A 23,854-nucleotide genomic window follows, 5' to 3' on the forward strand; every position below is an offset into this window, starting at 1 on the left:
GTTGGCATTTAAAGGGTTAAAATCCTAAAATTATTTGGATGACTTGAGCAAGTCTGAAGTTTAAATGATTTATGACAAAAAAAAAAAAAAGATTGACGTTTGATGATTTATATAGCTGTTTTATGTGTGCGACCATGAAGGTCACCGGAGGGAGGGAATGCATCAACAGAGTAAAAGATGTGAGAAAAAGATTTTTTTTTTTTCACCAGCTGAAACAGCCAAATGATCATTAATTAACAAAAAGCTGAGGAAAAAAGTTTTAAAAAAAAGGGCAGAATGGTTAATGACCAGTTAAGAGATAAATTAGTTTTATCTAGAACTGAAGTTTAACTCCAGTAACCACATCAGCTCATCCCAGAACCAAAGATGGTCTTTAGTTCCAGCTTCTAGAGACCAGAAGAGGAGTCGCAGCTCAGGTCGCTCATTTCTTTTCCCCTCTTTTAATCCCAGTATAAACCAGTCTGTAGCAGCTGAAGATTTTAATCCCACTATAAACCAGCCTGTAGAAGCTGGAGTTTTTAATCCCAGTATAAACCAGCATGTAAAAGCTACAGCTTTTAATCCCAGTCAACATGCAGACATGATGTTTCCAGCCTCAGTTGTCAGATTATGAGGCTAAAATGATGTAACATGAATGTATAAATAGATATAGCAGCATAAAGCCCAACCAGAAGAAAGCAGAATTTATTATTCTATTTATTATTATTATTTATAGAAATAACACACAGATCAACAGTGACCAAGCCTTTTCTCATCTGCAAGTCATTTACCTGCTATCCTCACTAAACCAACTCCAGCTCAGCTGCTTTGTGGCGCCACCGTGCATCAGAAACATCTTCTTGGCTTTATTTCAGCCATAGAGGAGCATTATTTTCCTTCTTTTCAGACACACATAGAACTTTCTGCTCACTGGTTGGTCCTTGGCTGCTCCTGATTGAACATTACTGTCAATCTAAGCTCTCTGATTGGTGGAAAGATTGACAGGAGCTGGCTTCATCATTATGTCCAGGTCTAAATAGAGGTCTCTTAGCAACAGTGATAGTGATCTTTTTATGATGAAAAGGTGATGATTGTGTTATCATGGATCATTCATTGTGAAAAGAGATGTAGCAGAGTTTTAAGGGTTAATCGTCCTTTAGAACCAGGTTCTTTGTCATGTCAACTTCCTGTTTATTTTAAAGTGCCTTTACTGGATATCAGACTGAGAAAACTGGATTTACTAAACCATGTCCTGGTCCAGGTCTGTCCTGGTCCAGGTCTGACCTGGCAAAATAAAGTTTAAATGATGAGAGCTGATTTATCAGATTTATTGATTTCAAGATTTGGTTCAGGTTTATTTTGTTTACAGATGTTTGTTGACGTAAACAGACTGAAACAACATTCTGAGTTCCAGCAGAGACGAAGCTGGACTCCTTCAGTCCAGTGTCTCTCCACTGGATGAAATGTCTTCAGATCACTGATGAAGAACTGATTCTCAGCTCAGACTCCTCTGATCCACCTGAAGGCTCCACGATCCTGTGTCAGCACCAACGAAGAAGAGCTGGAGCAGTTCGACCATCTGATGAGTCCTGGAGGTCTCTGATCAGAGCTGTCAGGATGTGGACCTGGTGTTAGACTTCATGTCCTCCTGAGTCCTGCTGGCTGCTGCTGGTTGAGTGTGGGCAAACGGGTGATGATGGCATCGAACATTGAGGTGGGACAGCAGCGATGCAGGAATGGAAGGAGCCAGCCCATCTGTCCGGGGGTGTACAGAGGTCTGGGATGGACGGACATCACGGCATGATACATGTCCTCCACCACGGGAGACAGGTCCTCCGCTGACTGCTGGAACATGAAGGAAAGACAGCAGGGGAGGGACGAGATGTACTCATCCCCATAGTCCTCCCTGGCCTCAGCGGAGATGGTAGTGAGGAGCTCGTCTTGGTACCGAATCACGTCGTCCGGGACCCCAAAGATGTCTGGAGGAAAGACACATCAGATTCTTTTCTATGCTCTGACTGGTCTGCTCCACTGGCTTAACCAGGCTCCGCCCACCACTTCATATTGGCCAGGACGCACCCCTGAGTGCAGGTTGAGTCAAGATTCAAAGCATTCTGGGAAACCAAAACATCAAACTGACAGAAAAAAAAACGTACTGAAACTGTATTCATGATGCATTTGATCTGTTCTTGGAAGTCACATTTTCTGAGTTCCCAATCAGAAACGACGCAAATGCCCCTTGAAGTCGGATATCCGACTCGGAAATTAGGGGCAAACACACCAACAAAGCATTTCTTATGTGAAGTCATGGTCTACCATCGCTGTCTTTCATATTCTTCTATGATAATTTCCACATACTGTTTCAATAATTTCCTATAAAGCGACAGTGCGAGCAAACCAAAGAGTTTCCTGTCGATGTATATATTGGTTTTGCAAATTTTCCGACTTTGTCAACAAAAACACTCTCAGCTGGGATGTGACGTCATTCCCAGATCTGACTTTTGAGCTCTGAGTTAAATCGAACGCACCATCAGTCACTTAATTAGCATTAATTAGCATGATGTTAATTTGAATTAGCATCAATTAGCATTAGTGTACATTAGCATTAGCTTACCTTACCATTAGTGTTCACTAACATTAGAATTTATTTGCATTAGTGTTCAATAATTTTAGCGTTCATTATAATGTTTATGCTTGGTATTCATTATTATTATTATTATTATCATTATTATTATTATTATTATTATTATTATTATCATTATTATTATTATTATCATTATTATTATTATTATTATTATTATCTTTAGTGTTCATTAACCCCCTCCTCATGGTTCACCTCTAGTTCAGGCAAGACAGTAGCAGCTGCAGTGAAACGCTGACTAGCTCATTAAGCTTAACTAGCATTAGTATCCATTATAATTAGTGTTCTTTAGCATTAGCGTTCATTAGTATAAGCAGTCATTAGCATTAACATTCTTTAACATTAGCAATCATTGGCATTAGTGTTAGCATTTGCATTCATTAACATTAGAGTTAATTAGAATTAGCATTTGTTAAGTTATCAGGAGTATAACAACTAACTGGTATCATCAGAACCAGACAAAGTTACACTTAGGATGTGGTCACATCCATGTGTCACACAAATTCAATCTCATAAAAATAATAGATGGAAATTGTTCAAAATTCCAGGAAAATTCCGGGCTTGTGCTCAGAGCAAGATCTGGGCTTTGGATTTAGTTAAGGGTTCAGGGTCTTAAAAGCAGCAAAGTGTCTCCAGAACTGATCCGGGTCTGGAACAGAACTGGTTACTCTGTGGTTTATAGTCACACCTGCGAACACCTTCAGTTTGACAGTTTCTATGACTGGAGGACCTGAAATCTGATCCAGACGTTGATGCCTTCAGCTGCCGTTCCTGTAAAGCGGTGTAGGCTGAAAAGTTTTTATTTCCCCTGCACAGTTTGTCATGTTGAACCAGAGAAACTAATGACACCTCCAACTGACTCTGTTAGAAGAGGAGATCAGAACCAGCCCAGATCATTCAGAAACATTTTCCACAAGTTTTATATCTGAACTTGGACAGAAACTTGTTGCATTCATTTGAAAACAAACAAATAAATAAAATTTTGTTTGTTTTTTCTTAGTTTAGGAGATTCTTTGAAGTTCCGTGATTATGACTATGAGGATACCTTCCATGATGAGTAGTAGGTATCTGTGGTAGTGAGTAACCAGAGGGGGAAGGGCTAGGACCAGATGTACAGTCACAAGGTTGACATTGTGACGCCTTGTTTAGTGTCCGTACTTATCATCTATGATACCAAGTTTGTTCTTAATTTAAAAAAAAAAACATTTGTTTTTTAAGGGAATGTAGCACAGTGATGCAGTACTGCGGTACAGTGAATGCAGCATTAACAATTTGAAAGGCTGCGTTTACAGACAGAATGGTTCTGATGGGACCTGCTGAGTCCTGACCCAGGACATGAAGTGTAGATTTGGACCTACTGGTTCTGAAGCCTGCAGGCTGGATCAGGACCACCTTGACTCCCCATGGCGCCAGCTCCAACCTCATCACTCTGGAGAAGATGCTCAGAGCTGCCTTGGAGGCCCCATAAGCTCCGAACATTGGCATCGGAACCTCACCTGCAGAGAAGAAACCACCAGTACAGAACCTAAGACCAGGTTCTGCTGCTCTATTTAAGGTCTTCAAATGACATCCGTTTGAGCTAAGATAGCAGAAACATTTCAGTCCTGGTACTGCTAGATCTCAGTGCTGCCATTGGCACGGTCGACCATAACATCTTACTAGACCAGATGAAAAACTGGGTAGGACTTTCTGACACTGGAATTAATTGGTTTGAGTCCTATTTAAAAGACAGGGACTACTTTGCGTCTATAGGTAACTATAAATCCGAAAGCAAACCAAAATAACCTGTGGAGTTCCCCAAGGCTCCATCCTGGGGCCACTGCTGTTCAACATCTACACATAAGGCTGCCCAGCCCAGCAGTGGAACAAACCAGCTCAGATTGTGAAAAACAACAAAATATGTTACCACAGTTATGCTGATGACCCACAGATCTACCTAACCATCTCACCATGAGACTACAGTCCGATCCAAACGCTGATCAACTGCATTGATCAATAAATTGGGATGTGCCAGAACCTTCTTCAGTTAAATGAAGACAAAACTTAAATAATAGTTTTTGGATCCAAAGAAGAAAGATTAAAAGTCACTTCTCAGTTTCAAACAGCTAAGTTAGAAACTAACAACCAAGTCAGAAATCTGGGAGTAGTCCAGTTGTGAAGTCAGCCTATTATCATTTAAAGAACATATCGAGGATTAAAGGACTGATGACTCAGCAGGATTTAGAAAATGGTCCATGCATTTATCTTTAGTAGACTGGACTACTGTAATGCTGTCCTCACAGGTCTCCCTAAAAAGTCCATCAGACAGCTGCAGTTGGTCCAGAACACTGCTGCTTCAGTTCTCACTAAGACCAAGAAAGTGGATCATAGAACTCCAGTCCTCAGATCTTTACACAGGCATCCTGTTTGTCAAAGAACTGACTTCAAAATCCTGCTGTTAGTTTACAAAGACCTGAATGGTTTAGGACCAAAATACATTCAAGAGCTTCTGGTTCATTATATAGCAACCAGATCCCTCAGGTCATCAGGGTCAGGTCTACTTTCTCTTGGCAGAGTCAGAACTATACGTGGAGAGGCAGCATTCAGCTTTTATGCTCCTCACATGTGGAACAAACTCCCAGAAAACTGCAGGTCTGCTGAAACTTTTTCTGTTTTTATTTCATTTCTTTTATTTCTTTTAAATCATGTGTTATTGCTTCCTGCACCCCGCTGTAATGCTTTTAATGTTTTAAATAATCCTAGGAATGAGTAACGTAATCCTAGGAATGAGTAAAGTGATATCTGGTGAGAAACTGTTCTGCAGTAGAAGTTAAAAAGTGAACTTGAGCAGGTTTCCAGGTGTTTAATAGAAATGTTTCACATTTAAATATCAGGAAGCCATCAGCTGATGATGATGGACATTTCTATCAATGGTCAGAGTCAGGAGGATCCAGGGATAGCCCCCGCATTCACCTTAGAAACACCATGAGGATCCAGAAAGAAGTGAAGCCCAACATAGTCTATGATAGGAAGAGTAAATCCTTCACTATAAAACCTCCTTCGTCTCCATGAAAACCAGCAGGACCTTCATGATGCATTTCAAACAAAGGCAGAGTCATTAGCAGAGTTTTCAGAGCTGGAATCAAACTTTTTACCACAAAACAGTAAAAGTAAGACATGATTTCTAGTTCTGGCTGCTAGCTCCAGAGTTTCTGTCCCACAGTGATGAGACAGACATCTTTGTAACCAGCAGAGTCTCTGCTTTCATATGACTTCTTGTTTGTGTGGTTTGCTTGAAGTGGAGAAATTAGCAGAAACTCTAAAGTAGACAGAGCTGCTCTCATGGTTTTCTTACGTTCCCATATAACTTCTTGGAGTTTGAACTGACAAAGTCAGCTTTGTTCCTGATAAAAAATATTATTTATAGTTTGCTTTGATGGCTTTGATCACAGAAACATGGCGTCCCTGTCTACCTACCCTGCTGCAGATGTAATCAGGAGAGAGTGGGTTTATTAAAATGAAGAGACGTTTTCTGTCTGGAACTTAAGAAAGATAAAGAACCAACGTTTCTCTTTGTCTGTCAAAACCCATGCAGATGGAAGAACATCGTGATTTTTCAACTGCTCCCAAGACAATAAGAAACTTTTTTTGTTTGATTTTTTTTGTTTTTTTTTAAATAAATGTGGTTTTAATTTAGGCATGACAGCAAAGGTAAGACATGCTTTCTGACTTTTGCAAGCGTAAAGCATAAATCGGGTCTTCTTCTGCCTCTGGTTCGGTGAATCTTGGTCATATCAAGATTAAACTTCCAGCTGTGGAATTTGTGAGATGTGAGCTTTCAGTAGAGGAGTCGTTTGTTCGTGGTCATGGGGAGACATCATCTGTTTTTACATGTTTTTCGGACTTTGTGTACCTGGTATTTATATTGTTTGTTGTCTTAACTGTGTTTGGTGGTCATAGAAATGGTTTTGCTGAGCTGGTAGCTGAGATTCTGGACTTTCTGTGGATACCACATGTTTAGTTACACATCTAACGTTACACCCGGAAACGAGTTGTTAACCCCTTAACTCCTGTAACAGAGGCTGCAGGTGCAGTCAAGCTAAGAATGAAAGGTTAGAGAAATTATAGGCCAGAAATCTGGATAATGAAGCAGTGAAGCTGCATGGATGGAAGTTATTGTGCATGTTGTGAATATTTCTCTCTCCTCACCATCTAGAAGCTGTGAGATTCTAATCCTGCTTTCTGTCTGTTCACCTGATGCTGATATTCATCACATATTGTTCCTTCTGTGTTTAGAAGGAAGCAGCTTCACAGCTTTAAATTCATCCTGCTGACTTTTTACCTTTTAGTTAGTAAATCCTTAACATTTCATCCTTCTTTGTCATAAATATTTGATTTTATAAATATATATAAAGAAAATTTTTAACTTTATGTGTTTAGTGCAGGGGTTTGCAGCCTTTCCAATCCAAAGAGCCATTTTTCCCTCAGCCAGCTAAATAAAACTTCTTTAGAATTGCAAGTGTTAAAGTAAAAGAAAACAAAGGGTCCCTGGTTTCCAATCTAATGACAAGAAAGATAGACGAAAAAAATATTTTAGCCACGTATTTCAAGGCATTGTGGAAGGTCCAGGGAACTACTTGCAGCTCCAGAGTTGCAGGTTGGAGACCCCTGATGTTGTGTTTGTAAACCAAAATTTACTACATTTTCTTTAAATAGCTGTAGGCCTTCTTTTAAAGGGAAAGAGGCATTTTGCGCGTAACAATGCGATTAATCGCAACATGTCATGCGATTAATCGCATAATTAAATGACACAATTAAACATTTTAATGGTTGTCCAGTACTAACATTAATGGATCATAAAAAACAAATATGATTGTTTTTATTTGATAATATAAAAATATTTATCTGTAATTTACAGATTACGTAAATTGATTAATATGTGGGAAATCTAGTCCTGCGGTTTTAATGACTATATGCTGTCCCAGAATATTTCCGTCTAGATTTGAAGTCCAGAAACCTAATCAAAAGTGGTCAAGGTCTCCATGAAAGTGGTGGAATCGTCCTTTTTGCATCTAGTGAATCGTAATGCTAACTTCAGCATTGTTCAGCACAGACAGGAAACAAGCAGAATCAGCTGGTTTTTCTCCTTAGCAGTCCTGAGGACGTTTGAACTCAGATTTACCTGCCATGCTGGACACATTGACAATGCGTCCTCTGGACCGTCTCAGCAGCGGCAGGAACAGCTGACTCATGTGGACAGCAGACAGGAAGTTGACGTCCATGAAGCGTCTAAGGGTGGCGAGCGGCTGCAGCTCTGCGTCTGTGGGACAGAGTAGGACTCCCGCGTTGTTCACCAGAGCCCACAGGCCTGCAGAGACCACAGACCAGAACTGGTTTTTCTCCATCTGGTTCACAATGTGATAGAAAAACTCCACCTGAACTTTAAAAGTATCCTGTCTCCAGCTGACACCAAATAATCAATAATCTATTTGTTAAAAGGACACAGCCCAGATAGTAGACACATTTAGGTCTAATCCGGGCTATATTTGACACTTCTGGCTCAGTTATGTTACTGGCAAGTGTCTTGTCCATCACATCTAGTCCAGATGTCATTAGCCAGGATGGATGTGGATTACAACAAGTGTGTTGTGGGCCACATGTGGTGGTCATATGTCTGAGTTTTGTCAGTCACACTAACAAGGCCAAATATGGGCCAAACCAAAGCTGCAGATGTGGCCCATGTTTGGGTCAAGAGGTTTTTTCGATCTGTGAGCCAGATCGGGATTGAATGCCAGCCTGGGGATACATCTTGATCACAGGAATACCCTCCTCACTGAATGTGTTTAGAAGAAGAGTTAGACATTTACTGACCATAGTGAGTTGTTTCCATAAACTGCTGGTTTACCATGATAATGTTAAATTGGAACCAGTAAACCATCAGACCTGCTGGAAACAACTGGTTTTCTGAAAATGTTTATTAGAGAAACATGTTCCAGCTACTGCTGCTACTTTATGAATATTAGAAATATTTATTTGACCAGCAGGCGTTGGATCTAAATAAATCAAAATATATATATTTTTTTATTTTATTTAATGATGTTTAATGTTCATATTTTCTGTGTTAATCTCACAATAAGTCATTTTAACCTCAGATATTTATATATATATATGATTAAAATTAATATAATAATTTTTATCACTCCACTACATGCAGAAATAAAATGCTATAAACTGAAGTATTAGTTTAGACAATTTTTCGGACATTACAATGTTCTGAGAAAACCAGATGGCAGATTACTAATTACAGTTAAAAGAAAGGTGTGACTTCATTTGGACTTGAAAAAATGACTTATCTAGTCATGAGCAGATTAGTAGCTGCTTCAGGATGGAAATAACCTCCTGTGATCAGGATGTAACTGCTGGGCGGGATCTTCTGAAATTTGGCCCTCATACTGCTCCATACTCTTTGGGACACTTTGTAGGAATGAAAATATTTCCAACAGCACAATGAAGGTAATTTATTACCCTTTCATTTAAACTCTACCGGTGAGTGGTGCCTGTCTGATGTTACTGGGGGTGGAGTCTCACCTGAGTGGTAAACCTGAGCACAGATGTAATTGAACACCGTCTGCACCTGCGAGCTGTCGGTCACGTCCAGCTGCAGCACGTGGAGGTTCTTCAACGCTCGCCGTTTCAGCTGCTCAGCCCCTGGGCCATGCACGTCCAGCACACCTGCAAACACCTGCAGGCCGGCTTCACTGAGACGCACGGCCAGCGCGTGACCGAAGCCCGAGTCGCAGCCTGATGGAGGAGACAACAGAGACGCCACTGTGGTCTGAGTTCAGGCTGTTAGCAAAGAGAAGCTAACCTGAGAACTAAGAATACCACACGCCAATCTAAGAGGACATCATCTAACTGATGGTCTGATTCTCTGGTCTGCAGCTGGACCACAACAGCTAGTTCTGGTCCATCATTCTAAAACAAACTCATCATGACTCATGTGTCAATTAAGTATTATTCTCTGTTATGCGGATTTCAGGTTCATTTATTTTAATATCTGAGTCCACAAGGGCAGGAATCAATCCAGAATTTTACACAAACCCCTTTATTTATGTTATATGGATCCACTCTGTAGGCCCTCAGATCCTCCTTTACCAGAAACAAGCAGAATGAGACTCCGCCCTGAGCCCCGCCTCCCCCGATGCAGGCTGCCTCTGATTGGCCAACTGCCACTGGGCGTGCAGACAGTTTTTGTGATAGAAACACCAGCAGAACTCATAAACAAACCAAAGTAATATAAATACTCAGTAAACAATGTCAACACAAAACATACAGTCGTACATGTTCGAGCCAGAATCAGACTCCGAAAACAACCCACTACTCGGCAACCCACAGTGACTCGGCAACCCCCAGCGATTCAGCAACTCGCAGCGACTCAGCAACCCCAACCCGCTGCGACTTGGCAACCTGCAGTGACTCAGGTACCCGCAGCGACTTGGCAACCCGCAGCGACTTGGCAACCTGCAGTGACTCAGCAACCTTCAGCAAGGAATGTAGCAGGAGTATCTGGTAAATACCCTGCTTACGAGCTATAGTCCCATATAACGTTGTTTGCCATCCTTCACTCACCTTATATATTTGTACAGGCCCCTATTCATACATACTATTCGTATATCTGGCAAACAGTGTTACACATTACTTTGTAACGCATTACAGTAACAATATTACTTTTGGGGGTTAAAAAGTAAAGCAGTGTGTTACAGTTAAATTATTGGTAATGAAATTACTTTACTGGACTACAGTAATGTGTTTTTAAGCGTTTCTCAAGCCATGTTTGCCTATGTGTAAAGTTTTGATCTGCTTTAAGTGCTACGCGCATGCTGCTGCCTGTGTGTGTGTGTTTGCCTGGGGACGTTGCCATAGAGATCAATTTGCTTGACGTGGCTGATTGTGTGCCAACTAAAGAGAAAGAAAAATGAAGCTGGAGAGTCAGAGATAGAAACTTTCGGATCAGTGGCGATATTCGCATTATTTTCAGTTCAGTCCAGTTTCAGTCCAAACTTGTGGTGAAAGATGCTGCTCGCCGGTCAGTGGAAGGAGTCCTTCAGCCTAAACAAGCTAAGCTGTTTTCAACATTTCCTGGAGCGCAGCAGCCGGTAACACAGAAAGAAATTAACAAGCTAGTTGCAGGGTTCATTGTAGAAGACATGCTCCCCCTGTCGATTCTTGAATCGCCCAGGTTTAGAAAAATACTAGATAAAATTATTATAAGACAAGTGTGCCCATTTCTTCCCACAGACAGAGATGTTGTTCTTGAAGTTTCAAAGCCATTTTTTTTTACAATATACAGTAAACACTATGCAGACAGGCAGTGATGTTTCGGCTGTGATGTTTGTCCATGTCTACACGGTGAATTAAGAAATGGTAAAGTAGTGGTGTTACTTTGCAAATGCAGTAACGAGTAAAGTAATTTCATTACAATTTACAGAAGTAACGAGTAACTAGTAGCAAATCACTTTTTTAGAGTAACTACCCCAACACAGGTGGCAAATGTACCACAGTGCTAACAGAGGTGGAAAACATCTGCTGTCAAGAAATAGATAAGCTAATGATGCTACTTGCTAGCACTTTTATGCATTGTTACGCCATAGTTAGCTCTATTTCTGGACACTACATGTACATCTATTGTTTCGCATAGGTAATCAGCTGGGTGTTTTCAGGTGTGTTGCATGAGAGAAACATCTAAAACATGTGGGACAGTGGACCAAGACATCCAGGTTTGGGGATCCCTAGTCTGGAGGATTGTTGAGCTCTTATGTTGTGACAACACCGTCTTCAGACCAGCAGGAAACCCGAACCACAATGACACGCTGCTCCACATCCAGAGATTTTATCAGGAATTCCATTCTGAGCTCAGCTTCCTGCTCTTCCAGTCGGAGCAGTCTCCCGCTCAGTCAGGCAGAAACAGGAGAACCTGTCACCCTGGTGAACCAGACAAACTCTGTTCACCTGTTTCAGTCAGAAACTGAGATGACCTCAGAGACAGAAGAACTAGCAGGTTCTTTACCGGAGACCCACCAGAACCTTTCCAGTCCTGCAACTGCCTGCGGAATGAGATCCATCCACCTGCAGCTGACAGATCAGGTGTTCCTGTTGAGTATATGCTCACCTGTCACCAGGACGGCTCGGTTCTGGACCGGTACCAGCTCCTCTTTCCTCATCATCACACAGAACAGAACCAAGCAAAAGCAGAACACGACCCCCTTATGCAGATCCGGACACCCAGAGAAATACAGACAGGCACCACCAAGGGCCCCGATCAGAACCGCAGAGGCAGGATCGGGTCTGTGAGCTCCAGTCCAGAACCTCCAGGCTGCTGCAATGACACACAGAGCAGCTGCTGCCGTCCACACCTCCATCCTGCTGCAGCTCAGCTATGTCTGCCTCCACCTTCCTGTCACACCTGGCCCTTACCTGAGGCCCCGCCTACTCCAGTCATCCAGGTGTGATGACTCTGGTATGAACAGCCAACTCCAATTTCAATGTATTTTCATCTGCAAACTTTACCATTTCATGCTTCATTGCCTGAAAAGAGAAAAACTTTGTTATCCAAAGTCATCGTTCTCTGACATGTTGGTTCATGTCTCCATGGATTATCTGCAGTTTTAAATATTCCACTTCCAGGTCTGCCTTTGTAATCTGGTGCTGTGGGTAGACTTCATAGAGTTACTTTGCAGTCATCTAGGCTCCTTCTGATTATGTAATCCCCCAGGATGCCCCTCAACATCGGGCTGTGATGCTCACTCCAAGCTCCTCCACAGGGGTGAGGGGTTGTTGCGGTCTCCCTGATCCTGTCTTCCATCCCTCTGACGTCTTCTTATTGGCTGTGAAACAGATGTACCCCTTTGCATTGAGCATATGGAAATGATTGGCTATCGGAGGAAATTTTTCTTAGGTGCAGATTAGAAATTCTGACCAGTCTGAAGAATGTTTTTATAATTTGCTTTCACTTGGACCCAGGCACGCTTGGGGGAGTAAGGGCTTCATCTGTTTAAATATAATAAGCTTATTAAACTTAGTAACCATATAACATGTGCCAGCTGTAGGCCACCATGCGTTACTATTGGGTAACTAACTCATTCAGCTAAAAATTCCAACAGCTCAGCTTTGCTGGATGGTTTGTAATCATCCATCTTCCTTTTGATGTGATACTATGTGTTTTCAACAGATCCGGATCTGGAGCTGGTCCCTAAAAGCGGTTATCCTCCATCCCGAACTTGATGCTCCAGAAATGGAGCATTGTCCTGCTGGGAATACTGGTCCTCTGATGGGGAACACAGTCTTGCTTTTGTGGGATAACATTATTAATGCACCCTTTACAAACACAGAACCAGAACCATCCGTCATCATCCGTTAAATAACCAAACCCAGTCAGTGACAAACGGGGCTTTTATTTCAAAGTCACAGCTGACTAGGTGTGTGGGGGCGGGGCTTGTGATGAGGGGTGGTTGTCACCTACAGGAATAAGTGCACAGGTGCATCTGGGCACCAACACTGAAACAACACGTAACACTCAGGTCAGACAGGAAGCACTCGTTCATACAACATCGGTTAGCCAATCAAAGACAAGGCGGACAAACAGTGGGCGGGGCTTAGGCAAAGTTCTTCTTCAGGAAGTTGATGAGGCCGTTGGTGGACGAGTCATGGGACCAGATCTCAGAGTCGTCCTTCAGTTCTGGCTCAATCTTTTTGGCGAGCTGCTTCCCGAGTTCCACCCTGGAGGAGAAGGAGGAAGAGGGACTGTCAGCTGGGTTAAAACAACAAACTAACACAACAAAGTGCTTGGTGTGAAGCTCAGTTATCGTTTCCTCATCTAAACTAAGAAGAGTCAGTCTGGTTTAAGGGGGCTGACTTACCCCCACTGGTCGTAGCTATTGATGTTCCACATCACGCCCTGGACAAAGATCTTGTGTTCGTACATGGCTGAAAAACAAACGGTCACATGATCAACAGTCATCAATACTCAGACAAACCTGCTGATCAGTATGGTGCAGCTAAAGGGACAAAATTCAGACTGTTCATGTCCTGGTTCAGGTCCAGGTGAGACCGATCTACCTCCGCTAGGAGGAAACACCCTGGATATAATAACCACAGCTCTTCATTAGAACTGGGAAGTCATGATTTCCTCAAAATACAATTTTAAAATATTTTCATGTTTTTGTTCCCTGTGGAGAACCGACTGTAGAACCATCAGACAGGTTGGTGACCCAATACTCACCAACCAGAGCTCCCAGTACGAATGGGGTCAGCTTCTTGAACACAATGGAGTTGCTTGGCTTGTTTCCTTGGAAAACCTTCCAGAGGAGAGAATCAAAGAGAGAAATCATGAAACAGACCTTCACAGAAAACCACTGCACCATCTGGATCAGGTGGAGCGACCCAGTTCAACATGAGGCTGCTGGGTTCTCTTACTTTATGAGGCAGCAGCTTCTCCAGAGCTTCTCCCGACATGCCGGCAGCTTCTAGCTCTTTCCGAGCCTCATCCGAAGTTTTTCCCTTCATCAGAGCTTCAGTCTGAGCCAAAAAGTTGGCCACAAGGATCTGGAACAGAATCAAGGGGTCAACATCTGCAGAAACATCTAGAGGAGGGTCTGAGGGAACATTTAGATCAGGGGTGTCAAACTTGATTTAGTCCTGGGACCACATTCAACTAATCTGATGTCCAGTGGCCCCGACCGATACATACACATACATACACACACACACACAAACACACACATATAGATACATATAGATATATATATATAGAGAGAAAATGGAAATTAGATGTGTAATATTTAACACACATTTTTTACATCTTTCATTAATGTTAAATATTACACATCTAATTTCCATGTACATTACAGCTTCCAGGTTTATAAAAATAAATATATAAAATAAATATCTAATTCACCAGTCATTTTTTAGATCTAGAAGTTATTTTAAGTGTACATGTGTACATTTCCACATGTGTGTAGTAATCCTGACCACCTGAACTTACATCTTATCATACAAACTAAAGTCAGAAAGATGGAACCAGTTCTTCTGACTAGAAAACATGAATCCTCACCTGGAAACATGGAGATTACAGTTACTTTTATTATATTACTGTTATTTTTAATTTTTTTTTACTTTTATTATAATATTTCAGTTACTTTTATTATAATAGTTACTTTTATTAGAATATTACAGTTACTCTTATTAAATTACTACAGTTAATATCTTCTATTTCATTTTCACATTTAGCCAATTCTTCCTGTGGGCCAGTTTAGACCCTCTGGTGGGCCTGTTTTGGCCCCCGGGCCATATGTTTGACACCCCTGATCTAGAAACACAACTGGAGAAACATCCAGAAACATGTCTGTCATATCCAGGAATCCATTGATCTGGAATAGCGAAAACATTTATTAAAAGAACTGAACAGATTCATCCTGTCTGAGGAACACCTGGAATTCCATCAAGGTAAGCAGGAAGCGGGCGTTACCTTGTGGTGCAGGTTGTCTCTGATGGGATGCTGGCTCTGAGCAGGAATGAGGAAGTCAGCAGGAATCATACGAGTACCTGAAACACCAAGAACAAGGTAAACCAACAGGTAAACCAATTAAACCAGTTAACCAGAGGAACTGGTGTCACCTTGGTGGATGAGCTGGTAGAAAGCGTGCTGCCCGTTGGTCCCTGGCTCTCCCCAGACGATTGGTCCTGTGTGGTAGTTCACGCGGCTGCCGTCTCTGGTGATATACTTCCCGTTGGACTCCATGTCACCCTGGAAACAGAACCAACTTGTTGACGTCTTGAATCAGCATAGAAAGAATGTTAGCCATGTTTGATGTTTGGACCTGTCAGGACTGAAGACTTCACGTTTATTCAACGTGAGGAAAAACTAAAACTTCTGTTGGTCTGAATTAAACAGCATCTAAATGACTTTCCAGAACTCAGAACCGACACAGCTCCATGGAGTTGTGACAGTGTACCAGCGGTCCTGGAGGTGAACAGGATGTGGGGTGATCTAAGTCATGTGATGTCCTGTCTGCATCGCATGGTGTCAGTCTGGAAATCAGGCTCTGGCTGGTTCTGATGACTCAGCAGGTCATCTGACAGGAAGTGACAGACAGACTGCAGCCAATCAGAGCCAAAAACATAAAATCAATGAACCAGCGGAGGACTGCGGAGCAGCTCGTCATGGACTCAGCTGAGCGGATTCTTGTCTCTGTTCTGCAGGAACATTTCTCTCCTCCCACCAAACAGAAGCCCCGCCCTCTCATGCACACTGACCTGCTGGAAGTAGGCGGCGAAGCGGTGCATGTACTGGTCGTAGGGCAGCATGGCGTGAGTCTCAGCCTGGAAGAAGTTGATGTACCAGACGCCCAGAATGGCCAGCAGGACAGGGACGTTCTGATCCAGGGGGGCGCTTTGGAAATGGTTGTCCTGGAAACAAGACGGGGTGGGGAGGGCAGTTCTAAGAAGTAGAAACAAACAAAAACAGGGACAGTCCAGAACCGTGAGAACGTCTGAAAACGGAATGCGGAACGTTCTCAGGTCTGTTCTTTGAACAGGAAGTTAAACCCTGATCAGACTAAGGTTCTGCAGAACAAATCTGGATCTGTCTGAAGTTAAATACTGGGTTCTGGAAAGTTCCTGCTGAGGAACAACAGGACCGTCTGACACATTCCGATGGGACCATTTGATGGAAACGTGGAACAGCAGAAGTAAAAATAAATGTTCTCCTACCATCCAGTGAGCTCCTGCAAGCAGCTGCTCGAAGTTCTCAAAGCCTAAAACACAAAAAACACATGTTAAAACAAAGAACAATAACACTGAACCATAACAAGGAACCCAGACATGGAATGATCAGCTGGTACCAATATGACCCGACTCTGAGGTAAAGCTCTTCTTAGAACCTGTTCTCTTTGTACACAAAGTACTCAATGCTATACTTTGTTACCTGGGACAGGTACACGCGTTTCCCTGTGTGCTCCATGTGATCGGTGGAGTACCTGTTGCTTGTCTGACGCCATGGAAGGAGACGAGGCGGGGAACCAGGGCTGGTGTCCAGACTAAACTGTGGAAGTGGCGTTCCTGAGGCATTTCATCCTGGCCAAACGGGTCCAGAGCTCTCGGGGTTGAGCAGTGCTTGCTGCCGCTTCCTGTCTGTGAAAGACGGGGAACAGGCCGTGCTTCATCGCTTGTGCGGAGTATCTCGGACAGGAACTTTCCAAGCTGGAATTCTCGTATTCCTGTGCACTGCCAGCGTCTCTGGTGTCTGGTTACTCCGGGCGGATCATCTCGTCCAGTTGCCGTGGCAGGTGTCAAGCCACCAGGAATGCTTTACTTAACGCACGCTCTAATGCGAATGAGGCTTTTATCCTGAGTGATCTTTTTACTAGAAGTTGGATTTCATGTGCCTTACGAACACCTGGCAGCAGGAGAACGAGTATTTTCCTCTCAAAGAGCTGTATCCCCGGACTACTCGGTGTTGCGAAACCCCGGCTCGCACACCGTTGAGGTGGACTTGTGCTGGTCTTCTCGGACTCTTTCTGCAGTCTGATGGACACAACCTTGTTCAACTCTTCTGAACTACAGATGTGTAAGGTTTGGAAAACACACTCCTATTATTGTGTCTTACTTTAGCAACCTCCTGGTCCTGCACACTCATTTTCTCATGATTTCTGAGTTTTTGACATCTATTTTTCAATTAGAAAGCATTTTGATGCCGGGTGACTTCAGTCTTCATATTGACAATCCCTCTTGTTCAGTGGCAGCAGAACTGTTGGCGAACTGTTTTTACTTGTCTCAATAAGGCGACTCTCAGACTTCAGTTAGTGCAGAACTCTGCCGCCCAGAACAGCCACATCACCCGTTTTATCAGGACTTCATTGTCTTCCAGTCAAACTTCGTATTAACTTAAAAATTTTAGTTTTGACTCTGCGGGCGTTATGTGGTCAAGCCCCCAAGTTTATTGCCGACTTGCTGTGTCTCTACTCCTCAGGCTGCACTCTTCGGTCTTCAGGCCATGACTTACCCCCGTCCCTCCATGTGGTTGACTCCGTGGACTCTTTTAAAAGCAGTTGAAGACTATTTTATTCAGGAAAGTTTTTGGTTAATGGTTATTTATTTTATAAAATTATGATGTTTTATTGCAGCTGTTTCATGTTCACCACTTTAAACTTTATTTACTCAGACTTTAACTTGATTCAATTCAAATTTTTATTTGATGCATTTTATTTTATTTTTTTTTCTGTTCAGAACTTAGGTGTTTTTAAAGAACTTTATAAAGTTGGAATGAAGGAAACTAACAGCCTGAATTACTGATAATCAATAATCAGCCATCCAAGCCCCGCCCCTATTCAAGCCCCGCCCCAACCAACGTACCTATATGCAGAGCGATGGACAGACCGATGGCCGACCACAGAGAGTAACGACCTCCGACCCACTGAGGATGACAGACATGACATCACAGTCAGCCCACCAATGAGAGAGCAGGAAGCAGATCAACACACACACACACACACACACACACACACACACACTTACATCCCAGAACTCGAACATGTTCTCTGTGTCAATTCCGAAGTCCTTCACTTTAACCTGAAGAGGAGAGATGGGCATCAGTGATCTGGATCAGAACCAGAACCAATAACCATCTGATGGACCCATGTAGGACAAATATCCCATCATCTCTAACAGGGGCCGGTCTGCTTCCGTACACTCATCAATACCAGAATGAGGTTTGCCGACTCATCACAGGTGGAGGTGAGTCAGCAAACAGAATGAGGCCCTGCATCTTAACACCAGTCAGACCCAGGACTTCATACTGGACTACTGGAAGAATCCTGACCCAGTCCCAGTCTACATGATGGGGTAAACGTGATGGTGTCCTCTAATCTGAAGATGAATGAGTCCTGCTGCTCCTGAACCTCCTCCTTAACTTTAACTTTATCAGTCTGTAAATATTTCTACTAAACAAAGACATGAGAAATCTTGACTTTATGGTTTACAGTGACAGTAAAGATCTATTCTGCTCTACGGGAGCCTCGGCCCTAATGGGGTCCGGTATGGGGACATTTGTCCATCACAACCAGCTGAAACGGGTCAGAGAGGTCAGACAGACTCACAGCATTGGTGGAGAGAGCTGCAAAGTGTTTGGCGACAGCAGATTTCTGAGGAGAAGAAGAAGAAAGATCATGAATGTGTGTCATCACCATCACCATCATCATCATCATCATCATCACCACTAACTGAGGACAGACACTTACATCTCCGGCTGTCTTCAAGAACCAGTCTTTGGCAGACTCAGCGTTGGTGATGGTCTCCTGGGTGGTGAATGTCTGCAACAACAACACAGTCAGGTGGATACATGCACGCACCTGAACGTCAGGTGGACACGAGCACCTGGACGTCAGGTGGACACGAGCACCTGGACGTCAGGTGGACACGAGCACCTGGACGTCAGGTGGACACGAGCACCTGGACGTCAGGTGGACACGAGCACCTGGACGTCAGGCGTTTCAGGTGAGACTCTCCAGTCCTGATTCTGCTCAATGTGGAGAAAGAACTGTCTTTATTTAAATGTTCAACGTGAGCTTTGAGATGTTGCCGTGTTGCAATGTTCGGGTGTCACCACTTTCCTGTTTTACAGCTAGACTAGTAAGTTATAAAAAATAAAAAAAAAGGTTGGCGTTTTAAGGGTTAAAGAATCCGTTAAAGAATCCGTTTTTCCGTTTCCAGAATTGATCCGAGCCAATTCTTCGTTGTAGGCGGTGACGGATTTAAAAAAAAGACCCACCTTGGAGGCGATGATGAACAGCGTGGTCTCCGGGTTGAGCTGAGCCAGCGTCTTAGCCATGTGAGTCCCGTCGATGTTGGAGACGAACCAGACGTTCGGACCTCCGGCCGAATACGGCTTCAAAGCTTCAGTCACCATCAGAGGTCCCTGAACGCACCACGGAAACAGTCACATGGCCGCAGACAGGTTGTATTTCTGGGTGTGTGTGTGTGTGTGTGTGTGTGTGTGTGTTCTCACCAGGTCAGATCCTCCGATGCCGATGTTCACTACGTCAGTGATGCTACGCCCACTGAAGCCTTTCCACTCACCACTGCGAACTTTCTATAAACACACATACAGACACACACATCAGGACGTCTCTCTCACTCACACACACACGCACGAACACACACAACTCTGTAACACACACACACCTGGCAGAAGGCCTTCATCTTGTCCAGAACCCGGTTGACTTCGGGCATGACGTCTTTGCCGTCGACGACAATCGGTGTGTTGGAGCGGTTCCGCAGAGCGATGTGGAGGACGGCGCGGCCCTGAAACACACACACACGCAGTCACATCTGAATCACATGACCTGGCAGCAGTATGAGGTTCTGTTCAGTTCTGGTGGGAACACTCAGTGTCCATAAATGTGATTTACTCTGGTAAACGTGTACTGTAGTGAGACGAATTCTTCTCTGAATTATTTGATGTTAAAAGGGGTTGATGGAATTTTCTAATAACGAAACATCTCTGTAGTTGCTACACAGAGGCCAGTTAGTTACGTTTGTTCTGAAAAACATGGGGAAATTAACCTCATCCATCCATCCATCAACAGTGCTACATGCAGCCAACACCTCCACTTTTTCTCCCTCTGTACCTGGACAGTGTCCACCTGCAGCACCTCTCCTCTTCAGATCGCCTCATCACCTCTGCTTCTGTGTTCTGATTGGTTCTCAGGTATAGTTTAGCTAATTTCCACTGTGTTCATGTTAATGATAATATTAATAGTTGGTATAGGATCATTTTATATTTTATAATTTTTTTCTGTACACAGCGGAGAACCACAAGGCCCAGACCTCGGTGAAGATATGGTCATGGTTGTGGCTCTCAGACCGCGGAGGATTAACTCTATAAAATATAACTAGTTGTTTTAAACTAACTTGACAAACTCAGAACCACCCAGAATCTGGATCAGAACCATTCTGAGCTGCTCCTGGTTCTAAGAACTAAGACAGAAACTAAAAAGTCCTCAGAGAGCACAAACAACAAGTTTGAAGAAGCGTCAGGACACCAGCTGGTTCCTGTAGAACCACCTGCTGAATGTGGGCCGTCTTTATTTCTCTAAAACCAAAATGGTAAAAAAATAAAAGGTGAAAGAGCTCAAAGAAAGAACTGAAACCAATCAGCTGATCTGATCTGTGTTTCAGAGCAGGATTAATAATCATACGAGGACCAGAAAATCCGTCCAGACCCACTGGGACATGTTGAAACCTAAACGTTGGGACACAGGAAGTGTGTGTGTGTGTCTGTGTCTGTGTGTAAAATGTGCTTGTTCTGCTACTTTTAGGACGATACCATAATTTTTCAACCTTTGAAATGAGGAATTTTTTGCAAAGTGAGGACATTGTGGCACTCTAATGTCCTCCAGAGGTTATTTATTGGCTTCTCTCTAAGTTTCAGACAGGTCCTCAAAAAGGTTTTAGAGTGCAAAAAAGCAGCTACATATCAAATGTGTGTATGTGCATATATACAACCGACTATGGGCGATGAATTTAACACACTGTACTCAGTGTGTGTGTGTGTGTGAACCCTGCAGGAACACTTCCAGACCAGTACCTCGGTGAAGTTGATCTTCTCTCCAGAGAACATCTTGTCTCGGGCCTCCTCCACTCCCCTGGACTTGGCCTGAACAAACACAGACAGTGTAAATAAATAAAAAACTAAAGACTTGGTTTTGTGGTTTTGTTTATGGATTGAACCTGGTTCAGATAATCCAGGTTTCTGACTGAGCTCAGCTCACTTATGGACCCGATGAGGTCTGGTTCCTCTGTGGCGTGAGGAGGAAGGAGTGTGTTATCAGGAGTGTGTGGACACACCTGATGTTGACACTGTCTCAACACATGTGTTGTAATCTTCCTGTTTAACTGAAACTTTGAGCAACAGATTTCATGTTGACCCAGCAGCTCCTGGTCCAGGTCCGGACCAGATAAGGCACGCCAGACCCGGCCCCCACTCCTCACCTCACAGCTCCGCCCTCTGCAGGGTCACATAGGGGACACTCACCATAGCGAGCAGCATGGACAAGATGTCCTCAGTGATGAGGTTCTTGGAGAAGTCCACCAGGATGTCCCCGTCATCAGTCTTCAGAGTGGTGCTGTCAATATCCAGAGAGACCTTCATCAAACTTCATTTAAAACAACGTTCACTAACAAATACAACCAAACATGAGGACGGAGCTGTCCAGAGGCCTGTTGACACAACCAGGCCAGAACACTGACCATAAACTCAGTCACATGATCCCATCACCAGCTGCACATGCTCAGTGTGGTCCTAATCATGTTTCATTAACTGGACTGAATGTTTCCATCAAAGTCACTCAGTTTTTAAAATTGATAACCAGGAGCTATTCCTCAGGGTTCTGTGGTTCTGCTGGTTGGAAAGCCTGATCAGTCACCACTGCCTGGCCAAGCCTTTTAAGGGCCCTAAGCAGAATAAAATTTGAAGGGGGGGGATTGTGTCAATGAAATAAATAAATAAAAAAATAGAAATAAAAAGTGTGGATGCATTAACAGATATAGCTATATTACCACCCCTCCCCATAAGATAGGGCCTTACAGCATCTTCATCAGTCACGTCTGCCCAACATCCGCATCCACTCCGGCTGTGCCTCTGCGCACGTAGCCGCCGTGATGGACCTCCTCTGCGGTCTGCCGGGAGAGTCACGCCGCCTCCTGCACGCTGTCTGCGTCAGAGCAGCCTCACGGTCACCGCCGTCCGCCTTCATGTCCCTGACACTGCGCTCAAAATGTCGGGTCTGTCTGCGTGTATTATCGGCCAGAGTCGTGTCCAACAGGTCTTTAGCTCGATGCTAACAGCAGTTTCCCAACGTTTGCAGCTCCAAAACCTCAGAGGAAACAGGTGGACGGTACGGAGCGGCTTTACTATCAATGAATGAGTTGAAAGATAATCTTGCTGACGGTATAATAAGAGATTATGAGGTACTAAAACAATTGTTGTTGGACACAGGTACCTATAACGTTAAAACACATGGAACATGTCAGGAGTTTAAATCAAACGCGGAAATCTGTGGCATAAAAACGCCCCTGTCCGAAAACAGGCACTGTGACATTAGCACACAGGCTAGCTTTAGCCTGAACACTTAAGTCGGTACCAGCGGGCCTGCCACCCGATCCAACCGAGTCATGGCAGGGGTAAGGTAAGGGAAGGTAAGATTTCCCACCGACAGCTGAGAGCCGGAGGGGAAACTGCTGCTGGCACGTTCCCTGTGGAGGTAAAGAACCACCTGGGGAAATGACCTTGTGACTGACAGAGAGGAAGAAGAGTCGGATCAATAACCGGAACTAACGGGATCAATCAGCACCGTTACATGCTAACGTGGAATGATAAAGCTCCGGGTCTGTGCCGTGGAACTTTGGCCATGTAGACATTGTCGGTGCGAGAGCCGGACCTTTGGCCATATCACGCCCACTTCTTCCTCCTCCATCTTCATTTTCCCCATACCTGGCACGAGCCCCTACCTGAACTTGCTGAAGCGCTCCTTGTCCCCGTCGAACATGTCCCTCATGTTCAGGCTGCCGCCATTGGCCCGATACCACTGCTCAAGTTTCTGGAAGTTTGGATCGGCTGTCAGAGCCATGATGCCTGTGGTAGTGACAGAGCTCAGGGATGAGAAACGGACTCTTGCCCCCTCGTGAAGCTAGACTGACAGAGGCGGAGTTGAGGAGCGCAGTTCCCTCAACCAGTCATAGTATAGGTATAGCTGTATTGGTCCCACCCCCTCAGATGCTCCAATCAGAGACGAGAGTCACTGTCATTGATGTATGGGGGGTAATAAGTGCCCAAAATGATGATGCGACTGACAAGTCTTCACAGCTTAGAAACTTTGCTAGGTCCACAACTTTTCACCCCACAGATACACAATATGGATCAATAGTGATATAACTGTTAAAAACACAAGCTTATACAAAAAAATTGGATTGATCGTGGTATAATTCATATCAAAGATTTATTTAATGACAATGGTTACCTCTATACATATGAACAATTCTTCACAGAAAAATCATTCCCTATCAAATACAAAGAATTTATTTCTGTAATCAACGCCATCCCCACAGGTGTAATTGAGCTGATGAAAGGCAATTCTACCCTATAAATTCTCAATTAAATGAACTAAAAATGAGAGGTATTAACATTACTAGTATTAAATGTAC

The 23,854-nt window shown here is 43.6% G+C and overlaps 3 protein-coding genes and 1 long non-coding RNA gene across 4 annotated transcripts in view; 1 reads left to right on the plus strand and 3 right to left on the minus strand.

Annotated features, from left to right (window-relative positions):
- The window catches only part of LOC121647505 (NACHT, LRR and PYD domains-containing protein 12-like), a gene marked incomplete at its 3' end in the record, with an annotated part of 791,953 nt that overhangs the window by 591,406 nt on the left and 176,693 nt on the right, over positions 1-23,854 (minus strand). The gene's annotated exons all lie outside the window — the stretch shown is intronic.
- hsd17b2 (hydroxysteroid (17-beta) dehydrogenase 2) lies at positions 1,299-12,032 on the minus strand. Its single transcript, XM_041996112.1, has 5 exons — positions 11,769-12,032; positions 9,188-9,400; positions 7,782-7,967; positions 3,979-4,116; positions 1,299-1,958 (listed from the first exon to the last, which is right to left on the minus strand). Exons 1-5 carry the CDS (start codon positions 12,016-12,018, stop codon positions 1,618-1,620), a joined length of 1,128 nt encoding a protein of 375 aa, XP_041852046.1. The 5' UTR covers positions 12,019-12,032; the 3' UTR covers positions 1,299-1,617.
- Positions 13,031-23,361, minus strand: gpia (glucose-6-phosphate isomerase a). Its single transcript, XM_041996078.1, has 18 exons — positions 23,162-23,361; positions 21,687-21,777; positions 21,240-21,308; positions 19,835-19,954; positions 19,659-19,742; positions 19,422-19,568; positions 18,892-18,963; positions 18,751-18,795; positions 18,170-18,223; positions 18,008-18,068; positions 16,367-16,410; positions 15,911-16,063; positions 15,272-15,401; positions 15,123-15,199; positions 14,072-14,200; positions 13,878-13,953; positions 13,516-13,582; positions 13,031-13,375 (listed from the first exon to the last, which is right to left on the minus strand). Exons 1-18 carry the CDS (start codon positions 23,278-23,280, stop codon positions 13,252-13,254), a joined length of 1,662 nt encoding a protein of 553 aa, XP_041852012.1. The 5' UTR covers positions 23,281-23,361; the 3' UTR covers positions 13,031-13,251.
- Positions 19,950-22,155, plus strand: LOC121647009. The gene is made up of 2 exons (XR_006011751.1): positions 19,950-20,360; positions 20,458-22,155. It is a non-coding gene; the product is annotated as an uncharacterized LOC121647009 (long non-coding RNA).

This window comes from Melanotaenia boesemani, chromosome 10, assembly GCF_017639745.1.
Source record: "Melanotaenia boesemani isolate fMelBoe1 chromosome 10, fMelBoe1.pri, whole genome shotgun sequence".
Taxonomy (NCBI): domain Eukaryota; kingdom Metazoa; phylum Chordata; class Actinopteri; order Atheriniformes; family Melanotaeniidae; genus Melanotaenia; species Melanotaenia boesemani.

Bases quoted from the DNA above. Each gene is read 5' to 3' on its own strand.
- hsd17b2 (XM_041996112.1), bottom strand. From the start codon at position 12,018: ATGGAGGTGTGGACGGCAGCAGCTGCTCTGTGTGTCATTGCAGCAGCC. The intron at 9,401-11,768 runs GTGAGCATATAC...CTCCTCCATCAG, and splicing joins CCGAGCCGTCCTGGTGACAG to GCTGCGACTCGGGCTTCGGT. The intron at 7,968-9,187 runs GTGAGACTCCAC...TGGTCTCTGCAG, and splicing joins TGCTCAGGTTTACCACTCAG to GCCTGTGGGCTCTGGTGAAC.
- gpia (XM_041996078.1), bottom strand. From the start codon at position 23,280: ATGGCTCTGACAGCCGATCCAAACTTCCAGAAACTTGAGCAGTGGTAT. The intron at 19,569-19,658 runs GTGAGAACACAC...TGGTGCGTTCAG, and splicing joins GCATCGGAGGATCTGACCTG to GGACCTCTGATGGTGACTGA. The intron at 16,411-18,007 runs GTACGTTGGTTG...TTTGTGTTTTAG, and splicing joins GTCCATCGCTCTGCATATAG to GCTTTGAGAACTTCGAGCAG.